We start from the raw sequence: 20,713 nt of genomic DNA on the forward strand, positions 1-20,713 counted from the left end.
TTTTCTCCCCAATTTCATGATATCCAATTACGATCTTGTCTCATCGCTGCATCTCCCCAACAGGCTCAGGTGAGGCGAAGGTTGAGTCATGTGTCCTCCGAAACATGACCCACCAAACCGCGCTCTTTAACACCCACCCGCTTAACCCAGATGCCAGCCGCACCAATGTGTCGGAGGAAACACCGTTCAACTGATGATCAAAGTCAGCCTGCAGGCGCCCAGCCCACCACAAGGACTCGCTAGAGCGCGATGAGTCAAGTAAAGCCCCCCCGGCCAAACCCTCCCCTGATCCTGACGATGGTGGGTCAATTCTGCGCCGCCCTATGGGACTCCCGGTCACGGCCGGTTGTGGCACAGCCTGGGAACCCGGGTCTGTAGTGACGCCTCAAGCACTGCGATGCAGTGCCTTAGACCACTGCGCCACTCGGGAGGCCCGTATCGTTTTAAAGGAAACCGATAGAAAAATAAATGACAGTTTAAACGTTCCATATGTCATATCCCAAAGCACAAAAGCAATGTTTGTTTGGCTCATTCGGTAGGTCTATTCATGTAGGCTACAAATTAACACAAAACAGCTACACAGTTAGAAAACTAGTACCACATTGATGGCCAGTAACATTCTCCTGCATGTTTTTGCAAGCGTTAATTTGGCGTGTTAAACCTGTTGGGGCTCGGGGGCAGTATTGAGACATTTTGAAAAAAATATGTGCCCATTTTTAACTGCCTCCTACACCAACTCAGAAGCTAGGATATGCATATTATTAACACATTCGGATAGAAAACACTCTGAATTTTCTAAAACAGTTTGAATGGTGTCTGTAAGTATAACAAAACTCATATTGCAGGCAAAAACCTGTGAAAAATAGATCCAAAAAAAAATGTGAATTTTGTGACTGTACTATTTAGTGTCATTGTTTTATAGATACCATAGTGAGAAAGGATTCATTTCGCAACACCTACGGCTTCCACTAGATGTCAACGATCTTTATAAAGTTGTTTGAAGCGTCTATGATAAACAGAGAGCAAATTAGAATCCAAGGAAGTTGACATGTCATCACTTCATTTTTTTGCGCCTGCGCATAAATCTGAGAAACGTGAGTTTGTCATCATTTTTTGTCTAGACATAGGATAGGTTGTGTGAAAATATTACTGATGTTTAACGTTAAAAATGGACCAAAAGATTAATGCTAAACAACATTTGACATGTTTGAACGAACATAAATAGATTATTTACTACGTTTTTTTAGCTTTTCGGCGTGATTTTACCAGCCCCCCACCACGTTTTGTGGGAGCATAATGAACGCTAAGTACTTGGTGTTATTTGGACATAAATTATGAACTTTGTCAAAAGAAACCACATTTGTTCCGGACCTGGGATGCCTTCCGGACCTGGGATGCCTGCCTTCTGATGGAGATATTTACAATGTTATTATCGATTTTAGATGATGCTAACTGTATAGCATAGCCTGTTGTTCTTAGCATAGCACCCCATTTATTGCAAAATGTGATTTCCCAGTAAAGTTATTTTGAGATCTGGCCATTCGGTAGCAATTACGAGATGATAATATATTATTCTTTGAATGACAATATTATAATTTACCAATGTTTTCGAATAGTAATTTTGTTATGTTCACCGGAAGCATTTCAGAGAAGAAAAAAATCTGAATTTCACGCTACTGTAAAATGCTGTTTTTGGATATAAATATGAACTTGATGGAACAAAAAATGCATGTATTGTATAACATAATGTCCTAGGAGTGTCATCTGATGGAGATTGACAAAAGTTAGTGCATAATTCAAGCTGGTTTCTGCTTTTGGTGACGCCTGACCTTGAATTGAAAATGGATGTTTGTACTTTTGTGGCTATGTACTGTCCTAACATAATCTAACTTTATGCTTTTGCCGTAAAGCCTCTTTGAAAATCGAACAATGTGGTTAGATTAAGGAGATGTTTATCATTTAAATTGTGTAAAATAGTTGATTGTTTGAGAAATTGAAATTATTAGATTTTTGATGTTTTGAATTTCCAGCCTTGTTAGCAATCCCGGCCTGGGGTTCATTGCTAACCTGTAGCCCCAACAGGTTTTAAAGGGCCACTGAGATGCCAGCCGGAGAAGCTATTCCATCTCTGTTTACGTTGTGTTGTTAACACATTTGGACACCCCCACAGAATTTCTCTCCTGGGACCCCCCCATCAGGGTCAGGAGCCCAGGTGAAGAAAGGCTCCATTTTCTGCCATTGGAGTCAAGACACTATTACCTCATTGGAATGTTGCCGTGGCTAATTGGACGCAGACAAAGGAACCACGGACAATGTTGTGGGAGAAGATGACTTGGTATCCATACATATTAATGGCATTTACAGTCACAAATACCCACTAGACATCTGTTTCTGTTAAAATGATTCCACTTCTAATGATATTCTGGTACATTTTTGCCTTTGTTCTCGTTTACCAATTCATGTTATAATTAAGTTTCCTCTTAAACAATGGAACACATTAAGTGTACGGATTCCTTGTTTCCAAAACAAATGAATTACATTGGATTAGATTCATAGAACGGCAAAACTGGCAAATTGGTCAAAGGTATAAGTGTGTTTTTGCCTTTCTGTATGTTAACCAATTGATCACACTTTTTCACTTTGATTTTGAGCAAGGTAAACAAAAAGTGTACTCAGAAATTCTATACTTAGGTCTATACTTAGGTCAACCAAAATACAAATGGGATTGGAGAAAAGAGTATGATTTAAGAAGAAATTTAACCAGAGCCTTTTTGCAAATGCACCCACATCGACTACAATTTAGTTCAGAGAGATCAGGGAGAACCCAAAACTATGGAACCAGATTTAATTGTAATTTACCAGAAGTCACAAAAGTCGGGATGACTTCTCTTTCCCGGCACATTGTCACTCACCATGTCTTTGAAGACAAGCCGTAGACCACCGCTCGTTGAGATAAGAAAACAGAGGGCTCAGACGAGGATAGAGAATGTATTTTTTTCTTCTCCCTGTACCCTCTGTTCTGTTGCGTCTACCGTTTTGAAACTGGGTGGTGACTTGGCGGTAAGTACCTGGCTCCTGTCCACCATGCTCTAATCCACACCACCTGGAAGCCATGGCAGTGTGAGCCACCAGACCCGCCAGTGGCATGCAAGGCTTGGAGCTTTCAGCTCAGACACTTTGTGGATGCCCAGGCGCATACTGAGGCACTCATTGTAGTGGAATATGGAACCATTTATTGTAGATTTTAGTGGGTCAGGTCATGTTATTCACATTTAACAAACAAAATGTGCAGAACATTGAACAGCATCCTCACATGGGGCATTCTGTACATCCTGTTCCTTCTGCTTCATTTGAATAAATGATAAAACTGTAAGCACCACTAAAGAAGACATTAGCCCTCGGAGATAAAAAAAAAAGAAGAAGATCCCAGTGTATTTGAAAAGCACACTATATTAATACACTTCCAAATGGATCAATACATGTATAAAGTATATACCTACACTTTCAGCTTATCAATACACTGTCAATAGATTTCTACACTGGCTCCACTACCACCTGGCAGTTAGGTTGATATTGATCTGGAAGAGAGAATAAACAGTAACTACACACTCCCTGTTTGCAATTAAAATAAATAGCTACCCCTATTTATTTTAGCTAACGATGTTATCCAAGTTTCTAGAAATCTTTCATCCATATAGCTACAGTATGGACCACATATCTGCTTGGCATTGGCTCAGTACAAACCAAAAGAGAATTAGAGAAACATTCACATCACCACCAAATTGGTGGAAATCATAGCAAAGGCAGAAGGTAAGGGACAGGTAATTTAATATTTATTTTATACTGAACAAAATATAAATGCCACAATTTATTTGATTCTACTGTGCTACAGATCATAAGGAAAATCAGTCAATTTAAATTAATTAATTAGATCCTAATCTAAGGATTTCACATGACAGGAATACAGACATGCATCTACTGGGCACAGATACTTTACAAAATGGACCTCACAATTGGCCTAAGGATCTCGTCATGGTATTTTTGTGCATTCAAATTGCCATTGATAAAATGCAATTGTGTTCGTTGTCAGTTCAGGAGTAAAAACGTGCTTTATATTAGTCACATAATAAGTGAAGAAGAATCAGATGTACAAATGAAAACATTTGTTTTTGCTTTTTCTACCAGTACAATATGCACCATAATACAATATCTACCATAAGATGCCTCCAACATCATTTTAGAGAATTAGGCAGTATGACCAACTGGCTTCAACCGCAGCCCACGTGTAACCACGCCAGCCCAGGACCTCCACATCCGGCTTCTTCACTTATTATGTGACTTGTTAAGCACATTTTTACTGCTGAACTGATTTAGGCTTGCCATAACCAAGAGGTTGAATACTTATTGACGAGACATTTAAGCTTTTCATGTTGTATTAATTTGGAAAAATGTCAAAAAACATCATTCCACTTTGACGTTATGGGGTATTGTGTGTAGGTCAGTGACACAACATCTCAATTGAGATTTTGTGTCACTGATTTAGGCTGTAACAATAAAATGTGAAAAATCAAGGGTTGTGAATACTTTCTGAAGGCACCATATTTTCATGAAATAAACACACAGTGATTTAGACATACACTCACCACCCGGTTTATTAGGTACACCAACCCGTTCACAAAAATGGATTGCTCCTACAGACAGTGAGTCACGCCAGATCCAGTATCTCAGAAACGGCTGCCCTCTTAGGCTTTCCAGAGAATAGTGTGACAAACAAAAAACCGCCCAGTCAGCGGCAGTCCTGTGGGCGAAAACAGCTTGTTGCTGAGAGAGGTCGAAGGACAATGGCAAGAATCATGCAAGCTAACAGGCAAGCTAACTGGCGGCAAATGGGGGGTCCGACCCGGTAATAGATGGCTGTACCTAATAAACTGACCAGTGAGTGATGATTTAAAAATGTGAAAGACTGCATGGGGGCTTTAACCAATCCCTTTGGCATGTAAAGAGGCTGCTTTTATTGATGAAACTTTCCCCTGAGGGTGCTACACAACTATCATTAACAAGGACAAGTACCGTCATGTGTGAAGGCGAAACCGAAGATAAATTGTACACATACTCCTACTTTAAGCAGTTAAATCTAAGCTTGACGCAAGTATCAAAATTCATTAGCAAGGTGTGCCTCTGTAGAAAGCTGAGTCATTGAGAATGAAAGGCTGTTGAATACAAAGCCAGGGAAGGTGATATTCCACTGGTTATTACCACATGTGAAGTGTGAGCTCTTTCAGACAGGAGCCTTTGTCCTTCGCTCTTCCAGACAGGGTGAAAAAACTGTCCCTCTGAAACTTTCAACACATAAAAGAAACAAGGCACAGGGCAGAACCAACAAGAGTGAGCGAAAGTGTGTGTGAGTGAGTGTGTGAGTGTGTGAGTGAGTGAGTGAGTGAGTGAGTGAGTGAGTGAGTGAGAGGTGTGTGTGTGGGGGGGCAGTGGTGGGAAAGGCCCCTCCACCCAGAGCGTTGGAGGTTGAAGGCGGTCAGTAACTGTGAGCACAACAAAAAAAGGGGAGGGCACACGTATAGATATTTAAGATCCCCCAGCCACAGCTTTACTGAGGGAGCAAAGAGCCCGAGAAAGCAGTTGGCTAAAGGAAGCTTCACTTCAACCAGTCAGATTCCTAACTCAACTAATCCAATCCTGTTCTCTCAGTTTCTTCAAGACCTCTGGCACCGCTAAAGAATCAGACCTGACCAGGACAGCTTGTATTCAACCTGAGCAAGAGAAGAAAACTCATTTTAATATAGAAAATTGTAAAGATGTCTTTGCGGACGGTGGCTCTGAGTGTTACCCTCCTGCTGCTGGTGCTGACAGAAGCGTGGGCGCAAAACCCAAGGAAGAGGCTAGCGCCACCCAAGCCTCCAAAGGCGCAGTGCTGCGATGAAGTGCGCTCCCTGAAGGTGCAGGTGGCCAACCTGACCAGCCTACTGGAGGAGCTGGGCCGCAAGCAGGAGACAGACTTGATGAACGTAGTAAGGCAGATGATCGAGCTGGACAAGCAGAATCGACAGCAGGAGTCCCGCGTCACTGAGGCCGAGAGCAAGTACTCTGAGATCAATAACCAGGTGGAGATCATGCAGCTGCAAGCCGCCCAGTCCGTCACTCAGACCACATCAGGTAAGAACCTAAGTTGTGGATATTTTAACATTTCTACAAACGTCAAAGTGTTTTCTTTCCAATGGTACCAATTATATGCATATCCTTGCTTCAGGGTCTGAGCTACAGGTAGTTTACTTTGGGCACGTCATTCAGGTGGAAATGGAGGAGAAAAGGCGCCTATCCCTAAGAAGTTTTAAACCCCTTTGATTTGTTCATTGCTCCTCAGCAACAAAGTAACAGAGGAACAAAACACTACTTTAGTGTGAATAAAACAATTAGTGTTGTTTTCATTAATTTCATTTTCATATATTTGCATTGTGAAAGTTTCAACTTCAGTGAATGTGATTCTCTAACTTTTTTTTAAATGGACTAATTAGGCTAGTAGGGGTAAAACACATATTGTTTGTGTGAAAATAACAGCCTATGAGTAGTAGAATGCAGTAGTACAGTACAGTAGTGACTGTGACAAATGGCCAGAGTGGAAATCTGGCCAGCTCCACATGACAACCCCAATTCAGTTTACACGAGACGATACTTCTCTCTCCCTTTCTGTCGATTGTTCAGCATCTGCTTCCAGACAGTCTCCACAGGTGTAAAAAATCATATCACTAGCTGCCATACATAAAACACTGCCATAAATACTGATAGCACACACCTGCCACTTTATATAATGTTTACATACCCTACATTACTCATCTAATATGTATATACTGTACTCTATACCATCAACTGCATCTTGCCTATGCCGTTCGGCCATCACTCATTCATATATTTATATGTACATATTCTTATTCATTCCTTTACACTTGTGTGTATAAAGTAGTTGTTGTGAAATTCTTAGGTTAGATTACTTGTTAGATGTTACTGCATGGTCAGAACTAGAAGCACAAGCATTTTGCTACACTCGTATTAACACCTGCTAACCATGTGTATGTGACAAATAACATTTGATTTGATTTAATGTCAGACACACAGGAAATGTGGTTGGTAAAAAAATGATCCTCTTTATGATCACCTGTCATAGGCGTCGTAAGGATTGGACCAAGGCACAGCGGGTAAAGTGCTCATCTTCTTAATTTATTTAAAAAACACCCAAAACAAAATAAACAAACGATGATAACAGTTCCAAAAGGCTCCCAGGCTATACAGAAAATAACCACCCACCAAAACACAAGTGAAAACAAACCCAACTAAATATGGCCTCCAATTAGAGACAACCAGCTGCCTCTAATTGGAGGTCATTGCCAAAAACCCAACATAGAAAAATATACACATACAAATAGAAAATATAGAACAGAAAGAAAAAAAACACCGAACCACACAAAACAATGACAAATAACCCCTTTTACTGGTCAGGACGTGACAGTCCCCCACCCCCCCCAAAGGTGCACAACCCGAATGCACCTCAAAAACAAAAAAACCTACTAAAACAACCCCAAACTTAAAGGGAGGGTGGCCACCGTCAACGACGGTCCCTGTGCTACACCCCCCCTTCCCAATCCTCCCACTACGGAGGTGGCTCTGGCTCTGGGCGCAGCTCCCATTCAGGAGACTCCGGGCTGAGGGGCGTCGCTTGAGGCTCAGGGCTGAGCAGGCGCACTGGAGGCTCAGGGCTGAGCAGGCACACTGGAGGCTCAGGGCTGAGCAGGCACACTGGAGGCCTGATGCGTGGGGCTGGCTTTGGAGGAGCCAGACTATTAACACGCACCTCAGGGCGAGTGCGGAGAGCAGGAACAGGACGCCCCGGACTGGGCAGGCGCACTGGAGGCCTGATGCGTGGGACTGGCATAGGAGGCCCCAGACTAGTAACACACACCTCAGGGCTAGTGTGGAGAGCAGGAACAGGCACAGGGTACACTGGGTCTTGGAGACGCACTGGAGGTCTGGAGCGCACGGCCTGCACAACCCGTCCTGGCTGGATAGTCACTGTAGCCCGGCACGGGCGGAGCGCTGGCACAGGGTGAACTGGGCTGTGCTGGGGAATGAGGGCTGCCGTGCGTAGAGCAGGCGCAAGGTAAACTGGCCGAGGAGACGCACTGGAGACCAGATCCGTTGTGCCGGCACACTTCTTCCTGGCTGCCGGCTAACTCTCACCCGGCAACGCTGCGGAGCCCTTATTGGTCGTACCGGACTGTGTGTGCGTATGGGTGACACCGTGCGCATTTCTGCGTAACAAGGTGCTTGCTTGATCCGTCGCTCTCCATAATAAGCACAGGGAGTTGGCTCAGGTCTCCACTCTGACTCTGCCCAACTCCCCGTGTGCCCCCCCAAACAATGTTTGGGGGATGCCTCTCAGCCTCATGTTGCTCCCTTACTTTCCTCTCCCAGAAATGTCGTTCTGCCTTTGCTGCCTCCAGTTCCTCCTTCGGTCGCCGGTACTCCCCAGGCTGGCTCCATGGACCCTTGCCATCAAGGATCTCCTCCCACGTCCATGACTCCAAATATCTCTCCTGCTGCTCCTTCTTCCGCTGCTTGGTCCTTTTTTGGTGGGTGGTTCTGTCATAGGTGTCGTAAGGATTGGACCAAGGCGCAGCGGGTAAAGTGCTCATCTTCTTAATTTATTTCAAGAACACTCAAAACAAAATAAACAAAACGATGATAACAGTTCCATAAGGCTCCCAGGCTATACAGAAAATAACCACCCACCAAAACACAAGTGAAAACAAACCCAACTAAATATGGCCTCCAATTAGAGACAACGACAACCAGCTGCCTCTAATTGGCGGTAATTGCCAAAAACCCAACATGGAAATAGAAAAATAGATATACACATAGAAATAGAAAATATAAACCAAAAACACCGAACCTCACAAAACAAACACCCCCTGCCACGCCCTGACCAAACTACAATGACAAATAACCCATTTTACTGGTCAGGACGTGGCAACAGTCAGTCAGTCCGCAGTCAGAAAACAGAAAATCTACTTGAAAAAGCCCCTCACAGAAATATTAGCCTACAGTTTCAGACGACTATTATTAAACAAACAACCAAAAAGGTTCAATTATATTGGTATGTTCTTTGTTTAAAAAATTACCTATAATTATCAGTTGGCGTTCCGAATCTTCGGCATTAGACAGCTGCCATCATTTGGTGAAAATGGAGACTATAGTGTGTAAACTTGTCTGGGTGTCTCGTGGTAGCTAAAAGCCATCATTTGAACTCTAAGTGTCCCTTCTGCACGAAGTCTGTCAATAAAGACCACCTCTATCAAAGCCAATTGTTTCCATCCGTCATCTGAACTTAACCTGTTAGGGCTAGGGGGCAGTATTGACACGGCCGGATAAAAAACGTATCCGATTTAATCTGGTTACTACTCCTGCCCAGTAACTAGAATATGCATAGAATTATTGGCTTTGGATAGAAAACACCCTAAAGTTTCTAAAACTGTTTGAATGGTGTCTGTGAGTATAACAGAACTCATATGGCAGGCAAAAACCTGAGAAGATTCTGAACAGGAAGTGGCCTGTCTGACAAGTTGTTGTTCATCTTGGCTCTTTTTATTGAAGACTGAGGATCTTTGCTGTAACATGACACTTCCTACGGCTCCCATAGGCTCTCAGAGCCCGGGAAAAAGCTGAATGATATCGAGGCAGCCCCAGGCTGAAACACATTATCGCGTTTGGATAGTGGCTGGTCAGAGTACTCTGAGACTCAGGCTCGTGCACGAGGGCACGAGATGTTTTTATTTTCTCTCTCTTTGTACGTATACACGCTTTCCCGGTCGGAATATTATCGCTTTTTTATGAGAAAAGTGTCATAAAAATTGATTTTAAACAGCGGTTGACATGCTTCGAAGTACGGTAATGGAATATTTAGAATTTTTTTGTCACGAAATGCGCCATGCTCGTCACCCTTATTTACCCTTTCGGATAGTGTCTTGAATGCACGAACAAAACGCCGCTGTTTGGATATAACTATGGATTATTTGGGACCAAACCAACATTTGTTATTGAAGTAGAAGTCCTGGGAGTGCATTCTGACGAAGAACAGCAAAGGTAATAACATTTTTCTTATAGTAAATCTGACTTTGGTGAGTGCTAAACTTGCTGGGTGTCTAAATAGCTAGCCCTGTGATGCCGGGCTATCTACTTAGAATATTGCAAAATGTGCTTTCACCGAAAAGCTATTTTAAAATCGGACATATCGAGTGCATAGAGGAGTTCTGTATCTATAATTCTTAAAATAATTTATGCTTTTTGTGAACGTTTATCGTGAGTAATTTAGTAAATTCACCGGAAGTGTTCGGTCAGAATGCTAGTCACATGCTAATGTAAAAAGCTGTTTTTTTATATAAATATGAACTTGATTGAACAAAACATGCATGTATTGTATAACATAATGTCCTAGGGTTGTCATCTGATGAAGATCATCAAAGGTTAGTGCTGCATTTAGCTGTGGTTTGGGTTTATGTGACATTATATGCTAGCTTGAAAAATGGGTGTCTGATTATTTCTGGCTGGGTACTCTGCTGACATAATCAATTTTTTTTTTTTTTTTTTTTTTTTTTTTATTTAGCAGACGCTCTTATCCAGAGCGACTTCGTGTTCTAATTTTTCTCCGCTGGTCCCCCGTGGAATCGAACCCACAACACTGGCGTCACCAGCTCCACGAGCCACGGAGGTTTTGCTTTCGTTGTAAAGCCTTTTTGAAAACGGACAGTGTGGTTAGATTAATGAGAGTCTTGTCTTTAAAATGGTGTAAAATAGTCATATGTTTGAAAAATTGAAGTTTTTGCATTTGAGGTATTTGAATATCGCGCCACGGGATTACACTGGCTGTTGAGTAGGCCCATAGAGGTTAACCAAACTATTAATCACAGTGGGGAGATTTAACCTCTATGGGCAAGGCGGGACGACTTCGTCCCACCTACGTAACAGCCACCTGAATTCAGTGGCGCGATTTTTGAATCGTTTGAAATACTATTACTTCAATTTCTCAAACATATGACTATTTTACAGCTATTTAAAGACAAGACTCTCCTTAATCTAACCACACTGTCCGATTTCAAAAAGGCTTTACAACGAAAGCAAAACATTAGATTATGTCAGGAGAGTGCCCAGACAGAAATAATCAGACACCCATTTTTCAAGCTAGCATATAATGTCACAAAAACAAAACCACAGCTAAATGCAGCACTCACCTTTTATGATCTTCATCAGATGACACACCTATGACATTATGTTATACAATACATGCATGTCTGTTCAATCAAGTTCATATTTATATCAAAAAACAGCTTTTTACATTAGCATGTGACGTTCAGAAAAAGCATACCCCCCGCAAACTTCCGGGGAATTTACTAAATTACTCACGATAAACGTTCACAAAAAACAACAATTATTTTAACCTGTTAGGGCAAGGGGGCAGTATTGACACGGCTGGATAAAAAACGTTCACAAAAAGCACAACAATTATTTTAAGAATTATAGATACATTACTCCTCTATGCACTCGATATGTCCGATTTTAAAATAGCTTTTCGGATGAAGCACATTTTGCAATATTCTAAGTACATAGCCCAGCCATCACGGCTAGCTATTTAGACACCCGGCAAGATTAGCCTTCACCAAAATCCTATTTCCTATAAGAAAAATGTTCTTACCTTTCCTGTTCTTCGTCAGAATGCACTCCCAGGACTTCTACTTCAATAACAAATGTAGGTTTGGTCCCAAATAATCCATCGTTATATCCAAATATCCTCTGTTTTGTTCGTGCGTTCTAGACACTATACGAATGGTAAATAACGGTCGCGGCGCATGGCGTGACAAAAAATGTCTAAATATTCCATTACCGTACTTCGAAGCATGTCAACCGCTGTTTAAAACCAATTTTTATGCCATTTATCTCGTAGAAAAGCGATAATATTCAGACCGGGAATCTGAAATAAACTAAACAGCCGAATGAAATTTCTCCACGGGGGCGAATCGTGCACGCGCCTCATTCAATGGTCCTCTGATCGGCCACTTGGATAAGGCGATAATCTGTTTCAGCCAGAGGCTGCCTCGTCATCGTTCAGGTTTTTCCCGGGTTCTGAGAGCCTATTGGAGCCCTGGGAATTGTCACGTTACAGCTAAGATCCTTACTCTTCAATAAACAGATGCAAGATGCACGACTCCTTGTCAGACAGGCCACTTCCTGCATGAAACCTTGTCAGGTTTTTGCCTGCCATAGGAGTTCTGTTATACTCACAGACACCATTCAAACAGTTTTAGAAACTTTAGGGTGTTTTCTATCCAAACCTGAACAATAATATGCATATTCTAGCTTCTGAGTTGGTGTAGGAGGCAGTTAAAAATGGGCACATATTTTTTCCAAAATTCTCAATACTGCCCCCTAGCCCAAACAGGTTAACCAGGCAGTGGGGAGATTTAACCAGGCAGTGGGGAGATTTAACCAGGCAGTGGGGAGATTTAACCAGGCATGTCGCAGTGTATATTTTAATACCCTATTGGCAGTAGTACATTTATGATGCTGCCACAGTGAAAAGAAGCGCTTTATAATGACTCTGCAAATTATACAGACATTGTGCAGACAGGTAAGCAGAGCAGGAAGAAAAGGAAAGATTAGAGTGGCGTTTCCACTCCAGCCTCTAGCCATGAAAACACTTGATCCCTTTTTGATGCATTGGATCCATTACTCCCCAGTGATCTCAAAGCACCACAAATGGCATCACCATACCATCACAGAAACAATAGAGAGAACTATGCAAAAAAATATAACCATGCTGTGTATACAATCCTTCTATCCAAAATTCTTTGACTTCTCTGGCAGACATCTATTCCCATGATACCGTTTGCCAATTTGCAATTTTAAAACCCGCCATGAAACAGCATCTGGTTTGGCCATCTCTAATGACATAACCTTTTCTTTTCTAGATGCCATCTACGACTGTGCATCTCTGTACACCAAGAACTACAAGATCTCTGGGGAGTACAAACTGCCTGCAGATGTCTTCCTGGGGACCCCTGAGATTAACGTAAGTGATAACCCTGGAACTACAAAAAAAGTTTTACATTCCCAGATCCCTGCTACATTGAAGTCTCTGTATAATGGCAGGTCTTCTGTGACATGGAGAGCAATGGTGGTGGCTGGACGCTCATCCAGAGACGCAAGGTGGGCCTGACCTCCTTCAACCGCGACTGGAAGCAGTACAAAAATGGCTTTGGCAACATCCGCGGAGACTTCTGGCTAGGCAATGAAAACATCTTCCGTCTGACAAGGCAGCCCAGCATACTAAGGATAGAGATGGAGGTACAAAGGACCAGTCCCCAGATACTGAGAGCAGTAAATAGATAACAACATGACTCTGACACACCCCACTCCTGAGGTAACTGGGAGGGTTTATCCAGGGCCAGGAGACTAAAGATACAAACACAGTAAAAAGAAAACTCATGGTCAAGTGGTAAACCTCTTGCTCCACCAAAAGTTATAACCGTAGTTCAATATTCTCAGTTGCATAGTTTTACCACAAGATGTGCAGCAAATATCTAAATCATGTAGTGTTTCTTTTGTCTGTTCTCCAGGACTGGGAAGGCCAGACCCGCTATGCGGAGTACAGTTACTTCACAGTGAAAAACGAGTTGAACAGCTACAAACTCTTCATCGCCAACTACAGTGGAAATGCTGGGGACTCTCTGCGCTACCACAACAACACCAACTTCAGCACCAAGGGCAAGGACAACGACAAATGTGTGGACGACTGTGCTTCATTACGCAAAGGTACAACAGGGACAAAATGCTTAACTCTGGTTTAACTCACTGAATTAACACCTTCAAATGTATTTCCAATGACTGCATTTTCACCGTTTTTCCCTACAGGTGGTTACTGGTACAACTGTTGCACTGACTCCAACCTGAACGGCGTGTTCTATCGTTATGGCGACCACAGCAAGAGCACAGATGGAATCAGTTGGTACGGCTGGCACGGGCCCAACTACTCCCTGAAGAGAGTGGAGATGAAGATCCGGCCACAGAACTTTCAACCATAAACTCTTCTGACTTCAAACTCTGGATGATGCGCATGCTTCAGATTTAACCAAACCTGAGCAACCAAATTGTCTTTCCCCTTTGTTATTGTCTGGAATATGTCTATGGGTTGAATGTGTTATGTGTTTAAACATGTTTGATTGTAAATTGTAGTTCATTTTGTATTTATCATTTTAATATTTTCTTTTCTTAAAAGCCTTAGCGAAGCCTCTTTACCACTGCTCCGTTAGGGTAAGTGAATGTTGCTTCCCTCTATCTTGTCTCATAGCAATAGGGTTTATTTATCAGTCATAACTCAAGCTGTGGTTAGGTTGATTACACGTATCGGGCAGGTATGACAATGGAAAAAATAAAATAATAATAATAATAAATATATATATATATATATATATATATATATATATACACACACACACACAGAGATCCATCAAGTGTGTTGCAATGTAGCTTTGTGAGCTACTGGATTGGGAACAACCACCCAAAGTACTTCCATCAGAAGTACATGACAGATTTTATTGTAAGAAAACAAACACTTATTTTGGAAATGTGTCTTTTGTAAAATGTGTACAGCTCTATATTATCTTGTTTGGTGGGATAGGAAATAAACATCTCTTTTTAAGAAAAGGTGTGTTGCTGATGGTAGTCAATGTGGTTTATTTGTCTAGCTGTCTGTCTTAGTTCAATATCATCAAATTATCCATGTACTCATCACAAGACGTCAATGGTTAGTAGGTTTGAGAAGCTACCAGTTGATCCCCCTCGTGTCTCTGATCAACCAATAACCATGCCTTTGCCTTCAGCCACCACTGAGCTCTGACTCACAGGTCACACTGACATTCATGCCACTAGGCAAAGGTCACATAGCCAAACTCCGGGGAACAAGACCACACACACACACACGTTTCCCATGATTGCCCATCATCATGTCAATGGCTTCTACAGCCACTGACAGGTCTTTACCACATTCAAAAACAATGACTTTGCAACTACCACTGAAATGGCACGTTAATGTAAGAGGTGAGGCAGTGTGCCCATTGCATACCTTAAGCTGGGTACACTGTCTGTGTATGTCCTTTAAAACAGGTGCCAAGGGCAGGATAGAGGAGATTCCAAATAAATAGTGGGTGCTTCCATTTGTGGCAGATGAGCGACATTCTTAAAAGTAAGTCCTTGGGAGCTTAGGGACGGTGATCAATGCTGAGAATAATTTAGGATAGATGACAAATTACAGAGCCATTCTATTGTATCTGCGGAGCTTGTTTCTCCACCAGTCCAAAAAGGTTTCCACCGGAAGCAGCGGAGTGAAGCTTGGGGTCCCAAGGAGAATGTGAGGTCCCAGTCCTCATTAATCTAGGAACCCTGTGGCCTGGTGTAACCTCTCGGATGTGTATTTGGAATGCCCCTGTGCTAATGGCTGACACGCTTCATTTCTTCCAGCCATTCACTGCGAGGTCTGCAGGGGACATTTTATAGTTAATTTACAGGGTAGCCTAACTTTCTCAAAGGGTTCTGCCAAAGCCTCCGCTATTTACAGTATATCAAGATATCGTGAAGTACTGAAGGAGAATTTGTTTTAGTGCCTCTTTTTCAGCGCCAGCAAAGGGACCAATCTCTAGGTCCCGTGTAGCTCAGTTGGTAGAGCATGGTGCTTGTTACGCCAGGGTTGTGGGTTTGATTACCACGGGGGACCAGTATGTAAATGTATGCAATCAATACTACAAGTCTGTATAAGAGTGTCTGATAAATGACAAAAATGTCAAAGTATCTTAAAAGTCAAATTAAGGAAATTACTAAATCGATATGCAGTCAAATATTTTTTTTTTACTCCTACAGATGCAGCTTAGCAGAAACTAGGCCTATGTATTCATAAAGTGTAAAAAACAAAAGAATATACAGTATAAGGCCAGAAAGCCTAAATGATAGTAAGTGCTTTTACTGTCAAGACAACATTTCAGAGTGTAGGCATATTGCATATGGATGATGTCAAGCATTGCACTCCTCTAGCATTTAGTGGCAATAAGTAATGCATAAGCAGCAAGAGCTTATTTACATGGCAAATCAACAAAAGACTTCACAGAATAGCATGCGTTTCATCAAGTGCCAAGGGATAGACACATCAAACCTGCATCAGTATCGGTTGGAAAGCATTTAGTGTTGAACCAACACACCAGTATCTCCACCATTGGTTCTATGTTAATATGCTTCATTCAGAGATAAAACAGTGTTGGTGGGTAATAATATAACTTGTTGCAGTACCATGAAAACCTATAATTCAACAAGTAAATGTTATAAAATCATCTGGAATGTGAGAACCCAATGACCTCAACTGACTTCCATCAAAATAAAATTGCTTTAGTCCTCAAATTGTATTAATTTATTGAGTGGAGTGATCAGCTACCAGACAGCAAAGGTGACAAGGAAAAAGACGTAGGCTCTTTTGAAAAGGGTAAGAAGGAAGGAAGGACTCATTTTTAAGTATTTGAGCAGGGCCTTAGGCTTACCTAATGGTAAGTAATGGTCTAGACTGGTGGATTAACCCCAGATCGAGGCGCGTAAATAATTTTTGCCGACTCAAAATCCCTCATGCCTTAAGCCCCCCACATACCGTACGATTTTAGCAGTTTTATGCCACGATTTTCCCATCCCAGACAAAAGTTTGCAGAATGTGACAGAACTGTAGCAAATCGTACAATCTGGCCAGGTTGATATCAAGATTTTAATTGGGTAACACCGCACAGTGTGATGTAATAATCGTAAAAGACTGAATCCGACGTACAGTCTGCAAAAGACTTAATAGTGTATAGCCCCCGCATCTGGGCGGATGTGGAGCATCAAAGTCACCTTTAATTCCTAGGACAACGTGGATAATCGTTTCCGTGTCGGTAAATGCCTTCCACATATTTGCAATGCCTTAATGCTAAATAAATGAAGACCCATATGGTCTGACGAGACAACTTTGACATTACTTTTGGCTTACAAATGTCAAAATCAAGGTTTCATTGCTAGGCCCACCAACAACCAGCAACTGAGTTACTGAATTTAAAAATATATATTTGGGAATAGGGAAGGTGACAAGAAATGGGAAAATATCTTCAAAATTTCCTGACTTAAGTGTATAATGCAATGGCCCCAGAAATCTACTACACCAAAGTGATGGAATAGAACAGGCTACGTGGTGAACAGGAGTCATTTTATGGGAAATCTTGGAGAGGTGAGAACCAGATGGAGAGATTGAAAACACTGAGCTGCTGGCTCCCGTCATTCATCATCATCAAGGCGGGGAGAAATTGAAAACAGGCCACTGAGAGAACGCTATTCCAGACCCCTCGGTGGATGAAAGGGGGCAAACGCACAATTAAATGGCTGGAAAACAATGGCTGGAAATACAACACTAGCGTAAAAGACAAGGGCGAGAGGAGGGATGGAAAAGATGACAGGTGATATGAAAGTGCTATGGGATGAGGGATGTGTCAACCATTATTTGATTGGTGTAGTGACTCTCATAAAGGGGTGGTTAAATGTCCTAGAGTCATCAGTGGTCAGCTGTGTCTTTAGTGAGGCTTTTAGGTTCACAAATACACCAAAAGAAAAACAAAATAATAGGTAATGGAAGAACTAAAACCGAAGTGTAAGCTATGAATTCGCATTGAGGTGGACACCTGTTCTGTGTTATAACTCAAAACAGACTCCAATTTGGGAAAGGTGAAGTCTGCCAATGCTACAGTGACTAAGCAAGAAACAAAAAAAAGCATTCGCTATGGCCGGTTGTTCCATTCATTGTGTGCGGTACCAGACAAACATTTGCTACCCTTTTCAGGAAACGAGGTGCATGTTGCAAGTCACAACTTCACAGAGGAGCCATGTGTTTTTTGCCAGAAATGCCTTCTGGAACATGTGAACTTTTATGTGCCTTAATAACAAACTTGTATGTCATCTGTAAATATGAATAAAATAGTTATATTACTAGCCTTATTGGTTAAGCCACATGCCACATGCCGAGAGAAGAGTTCGGATAGGTCTGCCATATCGAAGGCTTCTGTCTATTTGAGCCGGTCAGTCTGTGTTGGTCATCCTGTCGAACGCGGCTTTAAAAAAAATGTATTGTGTAGTGGAGATGCATAAGTGTTGCTCTCCACTTTCTGGAGGATCGGGTATGACAGCTAAAGAGATGGAGAAAACACCTGTCTCTGGATTACATCTTCAAACTAAGGGCAACCGTGGTATGGCATTCCTGACAGGGAGACGTGTCCATCATGCATGATGATGTATACAGGTAAGATAGTCTAGCGTTAGCTAGCTACATTTTCAGATCAACGCTCCTCATTTTGACAGAAAGTGGTTTCATTTCAAGCTAAATTGTACTGTTAGCTAGCATTAGCTGGCTGGCTCCCTAGCTGATGTTATTATTTGTATCCCAGAGCTGTTTTCTGTTCTAGTTAGAGCCTAATGTTAGCTAGCTAACATTGAACCTGGTTGGTTAGCTACCAGCAGATTCATGCAGGGTAGTAACGACATGATTTGGCACCATGTTCATTGTGGTTTAACTAGCAAATGTTACCTGGGCGGCTCGTTAGCTAACGTTAAGTGATGTGTGTGATCTTACATATTGTTTACCTAGCTAGGTTCATTGCTACCTAGCTAGCTAGCTACATGTCTTAAGCTAAAGTCTACAACAACCGTTGAATATGGCCGGTGTCAGTAAACATTGCATAAAGCATAATGAAATTGTTGCCAGCTGAGCTGGTTAGGCTGTTTTCATGTTATCCAGAGGTAAACAAATCATCGGCAAGAGTGTCAAGTGTGCGCTCTGAATGCTCCGAGAGCTAAACGAGATGGGTGGGGCTAAAGCTTAAGAGGATGTGAACGATGCTGAATGGGTGTAGACAAAGTGGAGATCTTCATTACATACCAAAACAATTCAAAGGCGATTTTCTCAAAAGTGAGTTTACAAGGTGATCAACTTTCAAAGCAGAAATACTTTCCCATTGTTCCTCAAATGCAGTGTATGATATACCATTTTGTAGCTCTGAGTCTCTACTTTTATCCAATGTAAAAAACTACATTTTGCTACATAAGACCGAATCCAGGTGGTGAGTCAAATTTAATATAAAACGGAGGAATTCTTATTTCAGGGGAATGTACTTACTGTACATAACCTGCGGTTTCTCTCTCTCTCTGTTTACACTTTATCGCAAAGGCAAGTGACAGCTACTTTGAACTACTGGACATCTGGCATCTCTTCTCCCCAACCAGGTGCCACCACACGCATTCCACCAATACTGACACGGGGGAGCCAAAGAAAATGGCCATTAAAAGCACCACATCTTCCATTCTAGTAATTTTGTGGTTAGGCTTCACAAAGTAAAAGTGCAGTAAAACCTGTGTGACCCAACAAAAGCAAGAGTTCTATAACCCAAGGGGAATTTGAAACCTTCCAGCTATACAGTAGCCGCACTGCCTCAGTAGCTACCCGTAGAATGTCTCAACAATTGATGTTGGCCATAGCCAAGTCTGGGAAGCACAGGAAATGTACAGCATGCACCCGCCAAACACTCCCCTATTCACTCAAAATGGGTTCTGCTGATCATTGTGTTCTCTTATTGAGGTTCCTACCTGATGAGGGACTCTAAAATGAGATGAGAGGCACCCTTCTGGAAAACCAGCTCTTTTCAGTGTAGGGCCTTGGCATATGCACGGCATTTGGCAGCTCTTTCGCCAAGCAGAACAATGCCATTGTCTCTCAGAGGAACCTGAAAAAACACAGAACATTCCTTAGATAGGTGGATTGATGATGTGACATTGCTCTAAAGCAGGGTTCTCCAACTACGGGGCGAGCTACGGGGTGTGCAGGCCTTTATTCCAGCTTATCACCAGACCTGATTCAGCTAATAAGGGCCCAGATTGAGGATAGTGATGAGTTTATTATTTTAATTAGAACAAAAGCCTGCACACCAAGTAGCTCTATCCAGGACTGGAGCTTAAGACCCATTCTATAGGGCCCTGCTCTGAATGTGAACCCACCTTATCGCTGTGCTCCATGAACATGGCCAGATTGAGCAGGGTCTGGGTGAACTCGACGATGTCCTGGGAGTTGAGGGCCAGCTCGATGCTGCGGATCAACTCATGGTGCTGGTCCTCACTCAGCTCCAACCAGCACGGCAGGGAGGCTGTAATGAACAGATCACTAATGATGGATGGGAGAATAAACATCCATTAGATCAGATCACAATCAGTGTGATGGATTCTGGGGGGGGATGTTTCATCGTAAGCATTTTTTGGGCTCAAATCACTGTTACAGAAATGTTTTTTCTAATTGGATGCTTTGTGTATTTCGGTTAGATAGTTATGAATTAAAATTAAAAAAATGTCAAGCAATGCTGTTGTTTATGTACCTTTAGTCAATTGTAAGTCTCAGTGAATTGCAAGTCTCTGAATTGTAAATCTGCTGAATGGCCACATCATATTGGCTAGGCTTCAGAAAATACTGCCTGGTGCTCTGAAGTCTGGTGGAGGGAGGGAGGGGAGGGAGGGAGGGAGGGAGGGAGGGAGGGAGGGAGGGAGGAAAAGGGGATAACTA

General features: G+C 42.3%; 1 protein-coding gene and 1 pseudogene across 1 annotated transcript; one reads left to right on the forward strand and one right to left on the reverse strand.

Annotated features, from left to right (window-relative positions):
- The window catches only part of LOC106567298 (serine/threonine-protein kinase mTOR-like), a 153,861-nt pseudogene that overhangs the window by 63,345 nt on the left and 69,803 nt on the right, over positions 1–20,713 (reverse strand).
- LOC106566950 (angiopoietin-related protein 7) lies at positions 5,500–14,760 on the forward strand. Its single transcript, XM_014135642.2, has 5 exons — positions 5,500–6,168; positions 13,026–13,126; positions 13,207–13,401; positions 13,674–13,869; positions 13,969–14,760. Exons 1-5 carry the CDS (start codon positions 5,811–5,813, stop codon positions 14,136–14,138), a joined length of 1,020 nt encoding a protein of 339 aa, XP_013991117.1. The 5' UTR covers positions 5,500–5,810; the 3' UTR covers positions 14,139–14,760.

The sequence above is a fragment of the Salmo salar genome, chromosome ssa13 (genome assembly GCF_905237065.1).
Source record: "Salmo salar chromosome ssa13, Ssal_v3.1, whole genome shotgun sequence".
Lineage (NCBI taxonomy): Eukaryota > Metazoa > Chordata > Actinopteri > Salmoniformes > Salmonidae > Salmo > Salmo salar.